This window comes from Mytilus galloprovincialis, chromosome 7, assembly GCF_965363235.1.
Source record: "Mytilus galloprovincialis chromosome 7, xbMytGall1.hap1.1, whole genome shotgun sequence".
In the NCBI taxonomy this organism is placed as follows: Eukaryota; Metazoa; Mollusca; class Bivalvia; order Mytilida; family Mytilidae; genus Mytilus; species Mytilus galloprovincialis.
In genome coordinates this window covers 33,433,860-33,444,070 of record NC_134844.1, presented here as the reverse complement: position 1 = coordinate 33,444,070, position 10,211 = coordinate 33,433,860, and the positions used below count along the sequence as shown (strand labels likewise).

Genomic DNA, 10,211 nt, shown 5'->3' with positions numbered 1-10,211 from the left:
AGTGACCTAGATTTTACAGACTAGATTCCTATTGGCCATATTATACCTCTTTGTGTTCCTGAACCACCTATTCATGCATTTATGATAATAGTTTATACCTACAGTCACTCCCAGTTACGTAGTCAGTGGCCATCAAAAGATGCCAACCCCCTCCTGATTTTGGCTACTTTTCCCGTTTTTCCGAATTTGAACTCTTAAACGACTTTCAAAGTGCCATATTTTCATGAACAGACATCTGAGGAGAGTGTAGGGACCATGAATTGCTTGGTTGAAGTCCCTGCTATCATGACAGTTCAGCTGGGGAAGTTCAATAAAAGTATGGAGGGTCATACGGGCCATCAAAGAATTGTTGTCGCCATTTCACCTAAAAGGCGGGATTGGGGGCTAAAGGGTTAAGTCAGTTTGATATACAATGTGTGATAGATCAATGATATTTTCTAAAAAAATATTAATTATTTGTTATAAACAAAAAAAATTTAAATTACTTGCTGATCCATCTACATATTATATTAGAATTCTGGATATCTAAAAAGTAACATTTGAATTTTTAGGTATTTAATAATTTTATAGGGCTCTTCAATGAGGCAGATCAATAATAACAATCCCTAAATTGTTCATTATCAGAATTTATATTTAATTGCAGGGCATTGTAAAACCTGATATTGTGTTCTTTGGAGAAGACTTACCACAGAGATTTTATTTGTACCTCAGAGACATGTTACAAACTGATCTAGTCATTGTTATGGGAACATCACTGGAGGTAAGTCAGTAATCATTCTAATTCAATATAGTTTGTAACAATCATTTTGATTGGATAATGACGCAAACTTACATTGCATCAATTCACAATTGATGCTATGAAATGTATGTGCCAGCACAAACAGCGTATGACAGATTTTAAATGTATGGTTTGGTGTTGTTTTCTGTCAGTTTTATTAGAAGGGAGATAGCAATATTGTATTTTTAACTCCGAAGCCATAAAATGGTGATTTGTTGGTCACAAATACCTGCTAATGCGTTACCAGTAAACTTAATTTGCGACCATCAAATCACCTGTTGATGCTGTCAGAGCTGAAAATATGACACCATTATCTCCTAAATCATGTTATGAAAAAGAATGAAATACAGTGTGTAATAAATAATTAACCATCCAAGCAAAACATACATTCTATAGAATAAGTGCATGTAAAATAGTACAAATACAGTAAGGTTATTAAATAATTCCTAAAAAGTTGCAAATGATAAAATGAGACTCAACTGTACATTCTTAACAGAGGCGGATTCAGAGGGGGGGGGGGGGCCCTTTCTGGGAAAAAATTTGGTTGCTTATATAGGGAATCATTGAAGCGTGACTGGGGCCCTCTTAGGTCAGTCAGTGGGCCCCACTTATGTAAATTTCTGGATACGCCACTGCTTAACATTGCATCCACTAAAATGGATAGTAACTACGATTTCCATTAAAAATTATTCTTTAATCTTAATCTTGCAGGGTTTTGTACAAAAAGTTTTAAAAAAAAAGTATAAATGAACCCATCACTGTTTACTTCCCATTTAGCATTTAGAAGCTTTTTACTGTTACATACCTGTAGTTTTATTATTGTCTATCAGACAATAATTTTACGTGAAACCAACCTTTATTCATTTGACCTATGTTGAACTTAACTTGGCAGTCTTGAATGTGCACTCCCACGTTGAAAAATAGAGTGTTAAAATAGAATGATAAAATTAAAAAAAAAACACATTTGAGCTTTTTCATAAATTTGCATTGAAATCACACTTACTTTTGTGTACAATGTACTAAATCTGTTTAAATATGTTAATGTAATTTTAGGTGCAGCCATTTGCAGGTATTATAGATACTGTGAAGTATGGTGTACCACGAGTGTTATTTAACTGGAATGCTGTAGGTCCATTTAAAAATGGTAAACGGTCTCAGGATGTTGTAGCATCAGGTAAATATTTCGCAGGACAAGGTGCTATATTTTTCAAGAAACTTTGAACATTTACTTTAGGATTTATTCCTTTGTGTAAATAAGATTAGATTAGATATTAAACAAGTAGTTTAAGCTTCGGATCCATCACATCACAATGAGAATAGAGAATGGAAACTGGAATCTTTCAAAGAGACAACACCCAAACCAAAAAGTAGAAAACATTATTTGGCTTTCAATGGGTTTTCAACATGGTGAAAAAATTCCACCTCCAGAGGCAGGCTCCAGCTAGCCTTTAAACAATATGTATTATATAATATGTAGAGACAACAACATCTGGGTTACCGCAAGGTGATAGTTTTATTGAGTCGACATGTTTCGCCGCTAATGCGGCATCATCAGGTCCTGATGATGCCGCATTAGCGGCGAAACATGTCGACTCAATAAAACTATCACCTTGCGGTAACCCAGATGTTGTTGTCTCTACATATTATATTTCCATGAGGTTTTAAGACAACCGCAGCATACTTCGGTATCCATCTTGGTTACTCTACCAGCTTTTCCGTTAGAAGGTGTTGGTTCACTCGTCACAAAATATGTATTATAAAAAAAAAAAAAAAAAAAAATAAAAAATAATAAAGATACACAATATGTATAATAGTTGAGCAATATGGATGCTACACTTAACTCTGAACTTTACAAATGAAACAAAACATAATAAATACACAAGACTATAAACAAAAGCTAGACATACCTGACTACGGAAAGGTGCAATTATGTTGCAGGTTATTGCTTTGTTAACCCTTGTCGTGTGGGGGCCGTATCCAGACCACCGTTATTTTGGCATCAATGGCGCTCCATACATTGTGAGGTCATCGTAATGCCATTTAATTCGTAGTGTATGCACATTTCCTCAATCTGACACTATTGATTGTCATGTTTCTCACTTTTAATATTCATTTTCTTTCATACGAACTTCAAAATTTGATATTGGACAAAATTGTTTTTTTTGGAGGGGTAGGCTTACCTTGGAGTTCTGAAACAAGGAGTTAAGAGGACTTAAACCTTGACAAATACTGTTAACCTAAAGGCACATAACTACTGATTGTGTTTATTATTAAAATACGCCAAGGAAATGACTGCTTCTGGTTGCAAGTCCAGTTAAAGTTCAAAATCAGGAAAAAATCGGAAATTTTGTGAATTTTGGTGCAAATTACCTTCTTTACACTGATGAACCAAGATCAGTTTCACTCTGACCTAACAACTGTTGTGATAAAAGTGTTCACTGGGGTCCACTCTACATGAAAACTACAGATGGATGCATCTATTAGCATCTCTCGGACTTACAGGTCGAGAAAAAGAACGAAAAAACGTCAAAACAAACTTTGGGGCAAATTCCCGAGCACCCCACCCCATGAACCCCTATCTTAGGTTTATTGCAATCAGTATGCATCAGCATCAGGGTACAGCTCATTTGCATATCATTTGCATATTTTTGCAAATACTCAAAATTTAGACAATTTCTGATAACAATGCAGCATGGTAAGGGTTAATACAAAATATATTATAAAAATGCTACACTTCTGTATTTTAATGAAAATAACTTGCTAATATAAAGTGCATGCAAAAACAACTAAATGATTTACCTTTTGTTTACCTTTATGAGGAACAACAAAATGAGATTTGTGTGGTAAAGATATTTTTGTTGAATTTTAGGTGATTTAATTGGAAGTGTACAGAAGTTTGCTGGGATTACAGGATGGAAGTCTGAAATTGAACAACTAATTATACAGAATGAAGGGTCACTTCTTATAGTGGGTGTTAATATATAAAATTGTCAAATGTTTGCCTTTATTATCAAAATAAGGAGATGTGGTATGATTGTCAATGAGACAACTATCTACCAATGTATAAATGAAGTGAATGTTAGCAATTATATGGAACCGGTACATCCTCAGCAATGTGAAAAACTCATACCATCTAGTCTGCTATAAAATGCACAGACAAGAAAAAATTAATTTATAAAAAAAACATATATGAAAGACTTAAACCCACTACAATGTACAAGCACTGAAATACAGGCTCTTGACTTGAGACAGGCACATAATGTGGAAGGTTTAAACATGTTTAAAGGCACCAAAGATCCCTCTAACCTGAGACAGAGGTGTAACTGTACAACATACCAATTTTTAATAAAATAGTTATGAAGGGCTTACCTCTTCAGATCGATACAAAGCAAATTTGTTCATTATAGAACTAAGGTATGACAATGCCACTTATTTGGCCTCTTGAACTTGAAATTTAAAATGTATTTTAAATCAACCGAATAGAATCTGTAGGTGTTCTTAAGACATGATTCTTTCAGATATTGGTTGGTAATATTTTTGAATATTGTCTTGATATTGGCAATAGGATTTTAATCAACTTCTTGTATATAGAGCAAAAAATGTCAAAATAGCCTCATTTTGAGATCTTGTCATTAATATAAAGAAATGAGCAACAGTTTTACCCCAAAAAACATGTTTGCCACAAGTGAAGTTAAAGTGCGTCAAGTATGAGAGCTTTTGCCCATGATTTCTGATCAAACTTTTCTAATACTTTCATAATATGCTTTCAGTGTTCTCCTGAATATGCTAAGCGAGCAGCTAACAGACCAAAGCAAAAGGCTACAACACAACCTATTACAAATGCTTTTTGGCGGAGGCGTATGGAGAGTTCTTCTGACGAATCTTCTGATTCAGAGACAGAGTCATCATCTGAAAGTAGTTCTGATGAAGATAAACGATATAAGAGTGAATCCTTCAGAAGACGAGGAGTCAGAAGTACTGGGTCAATGAAAAACAACATGGGAACTGCAACAATTAAAAATGGACCTAATCGTCTTCTAAATGATATTAAGAAAAATGGTCCAAATAACAATGGACAAAAAAGGGATTTTTCAACAAGAGTTCCTAATACAAGATCACCAGCACCAGTGAAGTTAGACAAGTATCTGTCAGGGAGAAATAGTGCAATGACAACACGGCCTCCGAATGGTAAAATTGGTAGTGGAAAAATTACACAAGCCAAACCAGTGTCTACTGCTGAGAAAATAAAAATATCACCCGAAAAGTTGGCACCATTACCTATCAAAACAAACAAAAATACGGACAGAAATGTTCCATCAGGTAGACCTAAATTATTGGAGAAAATATCTTCATTAAATAGTGAGAACAAATCTGCAAGTAAGAAAGATAATGATACCTCTAATTCTGTGGTGAAAGAAAAATCTATAGAAACAGCTGTTAATTTAACTGACAGCATAGTGCCTTCTTTAGATCGAACTGTATCTGAACAGGAAAGCAAAATTACTCATGTGATTAAAGAGTCAACCACCAATGAAAAACCTCATTCTGGTAACAGTGATGTTATAAGTATACAAGTACAAAATGATGTTGATAGTGTCAAGGATGGTATTAAACAATTAACATTATCAGATTACAGTAATATACATTTAAATAATTCAGTAGTTGAAAATGTGGTCAAAGATGTGGTCAACTCATGTTCTGGAATTAAAAAGACATTGCCATCTGATATACTTCTAACCACAAGAAGTGAACCTGCTGGTTTTACAAGTACCAAAAAATTAGACTCCATTGTCTCTGATGACAGTAAAAGCAGAGCTGATAAAATTAAAACAATAAAATCTGCTCTTGGTACTGGGTTCCAAAAATTGATTTCAACGACAAGTGCTAAGGAGGACAGTAAGAGAGGAAACGTTAAAAAAACAGAGAGGTTCAAAAGATCAAAATCAGAAAAGAATATGCGCAAAAAAGACAAGACTGAAAAGAAACGTTCAGCATCTGCAAAGGCCAAAGTCAATCTGAAATTGATACATAATAGATATGCCAAAAATTCCACATCTGAATCCCCCCAGGAAACCATTGGTGAGGATGAGAGTGAAGTACCTCCTAATTCTACAAGGTCTCTTTTGAATGACCAGTCTTACATTAGTTTAATTGGAACACTTGAACGTGAAAAGCCACTTGATTTGAATCAGAATGCCAATGCTGTGAGTGATATTCTAAAAGAAATGGGAACAGATTCACCACAGAATCAAGATTGTACCTGTACAGAAAGTGCCCAGGTTGACACTGTTGTTCAACAAGTAGAGAACTTAACATTGAAACAAACACTGCCAGATGAAAGTCAGATGTGTTCAGATTCAGAAAAAAGATTTGAAATTCGTAAAAAACGGTTATTTAAAAAACCACCTAAGCATAAAAAGAAATTTGATGATACCACTAAAGACTTGATAAATACATTAAATCCTGTACCTTATGGCTATGCTTCCCCTCGTTATAAGAGGTTAACCAATAGGTCAATGGCACCTCCCAATGTATGTAGTGGATATGAACTTCCAACAGAATATGTCAGCCCAGAACTTTTACAAAAAATTGGTTCTGGAAAACATGTCAAGTTAGCATATAGACATAGTTTGAAATCTTCATCACCTGTAGGATCAAGGGTCATAGTTCGTGAAGATTCAAGTAACAGTGAAATTGTTGAAAAAGCTGTTGATATATGTCAGTAGCACTGTAGTGTCGTTTTTAATTTAATATTTATTATGGAGGAAATCTATTCATTGGTTGTCTATTTTTTGTAGCAGGGAATTAAGTATTAACTGAAATCATTGTGATACAAATGTATTTGTGCAATCAGATTTGACTAACGGTAGTATAGAACAACTTTATTATGTATTAATACATGTACTACATAAACTTGATATTTTCTGAATGCGAGATAGTTTTATAAAACTTTTTTATAAGGTCTCATTATCAACTAAAATGTCTGAAAAGTTATCTCTCCCTTTCTGTAATGTTGTACTAAGAAATAACCTATATATGCTAAAGTTTGTATTGATACTACTGTCTCTTTCAATAAATCAGAAGATTCAAAATGTGGAAAATGTATGTACCGTAATGATGAAAGAGGGAAATACTGACGAACTTAGAATGAATTTAATCTATTTGTACTGTGGATTGTAATGATTTCTTTGGTTTCTAATGCAATCCATGCAATTGTAATAAATTGCTAGTTTAAATATTCCTCAAATAAGATCTGCCATAATAGTTATCAAAGGTACCAGGATTATAATTTAGTACGCCAGACGCACTTTTCATCTACATAAGACTCATCAGTGACGCTTATATCAAAATATGTGTAAACAGGTAAAGCCAAACAAGTTCAAAGTTGAAGAGCATTGAGGATCCAAAATTCCAAAAAGTTGTGCTAAATACGGCTTAGGTAATCTATGCCTGGGATAGGAAAATACTTAGTTTTTCAAAAAATTCAAAGTTTTGTAAACAGGAAATTTATAAAAATGACCACATTATTGATGTTCATGTCAACATCGAAGTGTTGACTACTGAGCTGGTGATACCCTCGGGTACGAAACGTCAACAAGCAGTGGCATCTACCCAGTGGTGTAGATAGTTATCAAAGGTACCAGGATTATAGGCTCATTATAAATGAGTTTAAATGCTTTTAAAATCCTTAAATGTGACTAAGTTTATGATTTAATGGATGTTGTTCAATGTCAAGATACTAAGATCATGTATGAATAACATGGAGAAACTACAATTTAGGCTAATTAATTGTCTCTTAAACAAAGATATTTCTAAATATCTACAATCTATGTATTCAATTACCTCAGTATTGCCTTTTTCTTTTTATAAACATAGTACTACACAGTTCATTTGACTTCCACTTGCATGTGCTTGGATATAATTTACAACACAGTCAATTTCTCATACAAACTTTCATTTACATTTATGAATATTATGGCCAGATAATCTTCAAAATGTACCTTCGTCATTTTGAACAGTAACAACATTTTTTTATGTTAAATAATTGTACTTGTAGTGAAATTCATTGTTAAAAATTCCGGTACTAATCAAGTTATTTTTAGAAATCAAACTTTTACATTTTTTATATAAGGATTACCTCATTTTAGATGTATATTATATTAATTTATTTGGTGCTGGATCATTTTTGTTTAACATTGTACATCTTCCTTATAAGATCAACCAATCAGAAAATAGAGTACAAGGAATGTACCAATAAAAATTTTATCCAAAGAATAACATTGTCACAATGTCTTGATTTGCATTTCAAACAACTTGGTTTGGTTAACAATATGGCCAGTTAAAATTCGATTTTATTTGTATTTGTTGGAACTGAACAAACCAGCTCATGTGAAATTGTTGTAACGACATGTAGGAAGTCTTGTTGGTATTCTATCAATAACTGATGTGTCAATTGAAATTTAAATTCTAATTGATTATCAAAGTTGTCAACTTAACAAATCAGAAATTTAATAAAATTATTAACAATATCAACAAAATCTTACATAAAAGAGCTATTTTACTTTGCCTAAATTATTATTTTTTTTAATTTTATGATAGGTTTCCAGAAAACTAAACATAGTTTGAATCAAATTGAATTACACATGTTCAGCATTACATTTTACTAACTTTAAAAGCAGTGAAATGTAATCATGTTTAATATGTAACTGTTTAACTGCACTTGCTTGTATAAGTATGTTATATTGAGATTTAATTTTTCTGGTTCAAGGGAGATAACCCAATGTTCCATTTGCCTTACAAATGATGTACATGTACATGTATGCATGATATGTTCACTACATAAGAAATTATTTCTATTGTCAAAAGTCTTAACATCTCTTAAAACTACATGTTTTTTAAAGCCTAAGTCTTCAATGTATTTTGCTATTCTATATCAACACAGATGTGCCATTGTAAAACAGCTTTATTTGTTCTGTAGAACTTGTTGTACTATGTACAGCATATTAGAAGATATTAATTATGATTGTGATAAGAGTCGGGTAACTTGCCTATTTATTTATTGTAATCAGAGATATTTGTTATATGTATTTATGGTATTAATTATTACTGGTAGTCTTAACTCGGAATATTGTTATTAATTTATATTAAAACACTTTTTCACTTATTCTTTGTATTTCTTTATCCCAGTAGAAAACTCTTATTCTATTAATGTATGTTATCAATGCGTAAACCTGTTAAGTTTAAATTTAAAACAATACATGAAACGGAAGATGAACCTATGTTAATATACAATGGATAAAAGGACGAAAAGTTCATATATATAAGTCTGTGATACGGCAGTTCTGATAAAATGAGTATGAGGATGGAAGTACCAGTATATGTTAATAAGGCAGCAATCCTGATGAGTGATTCACACTCACAGTAATTTCTTGTTCAATTATAATAACTAAAGTACAAAATGATGAAATTTATGATATGGTCATATAATTGTAAATTAATTTTGATTTTTTTTAAATACTAAGGGTTTTCTACCTCGGGACTAGATAACCTTAGCTGTATTTGGCAAAACTTTTAGAAATTTTTGGTCCAAATGCTCTTCAACTTTGATCTATAACTGGCCTTTTTATTTTTTTTATATTTGAGCATCACTGATAAATCTTTTGTAGACAAAATGCACGTCTGACACAAACACAAAATTCAATCCTGGTATCTATGATAAGTTTATTTATAAGAAAATTTTGACAAATTTTATAAACCTTTATTTTCACTGTAAAAGTTTCCCAAGTTAAAAAAAATACAACATTCAATGAATGGGATATGTATAAAATAACATTCTCAGTAGCACATAGTGAAACGTCGGGATTATTTTAATATTGAGGTAGAATATGTCCTTGTAATATCTGCAGGTCATGTTGCCAGATTCAAGCGCTGATTGAGTAGCTGCAACACTCAGCCTGTCTAAAATTTAAAAGACAGTACCTAGACTTTTGTTGCAGAAATTTCGACATAGGGATAGTGATCTGGCAGTGGCCGCTTTAGCTTACTTCTTAAAAGCATTATATTTTAGGAGGTGGAATACCTGGATACTTTATACTTTGTATATAGATGCCTCATGTTACAAAGTTTCAGTCAGTCACATGTCCAATGTCCTGGACCTCATTTTCAAGGTTCAGTGGCTACTTGAAAAACTAGATGTGTCAAAGCGACACAAATGGCCCCTTCTCAAAAAAGTTGAAAAATCTGCAATTTCAATAACACATGTTGACATAAACATGATAGTAGTCTCACAAAATCAGCTGAAAATCTGGAGGCGTATAAAGATAAAGTCTATAACTGTGATTTTCAACAATTTTTAAGGTTGTAAACCCTTAATTTTGGCAAAAAATTTTGGCCGAGCGGAACGAAACTTGAACTTGATCTGTAACTCATCATG

The 10,211-nt window shown here is 32.7% G+C and overlaps 1 protein-coding gene across 3 annotated transcripts in view; it reads left to right on the top strand.

The window, feature by feature from the left end:
• Positions 1-8,942, top strand: part of LOC143082818 (uncharacterized) — a 33,428-nt gene extending 24,486 nt beyond the window's left edge. For all 3 annotated transcript variants that reach the window (XM_076258684.1, XM_076258686.1, XM_076258685.1), the window contains 4 exons: positions 644-760; positions 1,832-1,952; positions 3,648-3,745; positions 4,549-8,942. In XM_076258684.1, coding sequence (XP_076114799.1) covers positions 644-760; positions 1,832-1,952; positions 3,648-3,745; positions 4,549-6,504 — 2,292 coding nt within the window. In that variant the 3' untranslated portion in view covers positions 6,505-8,942. The remainder of the gene's footprint in view (positions 1-643; positions 761-1,831; positions 1,953-3,647; positions 3,746-4,548) is intronic.
• Positions 8,943-10,211: the final 1,269 nt, after the last annotated feature.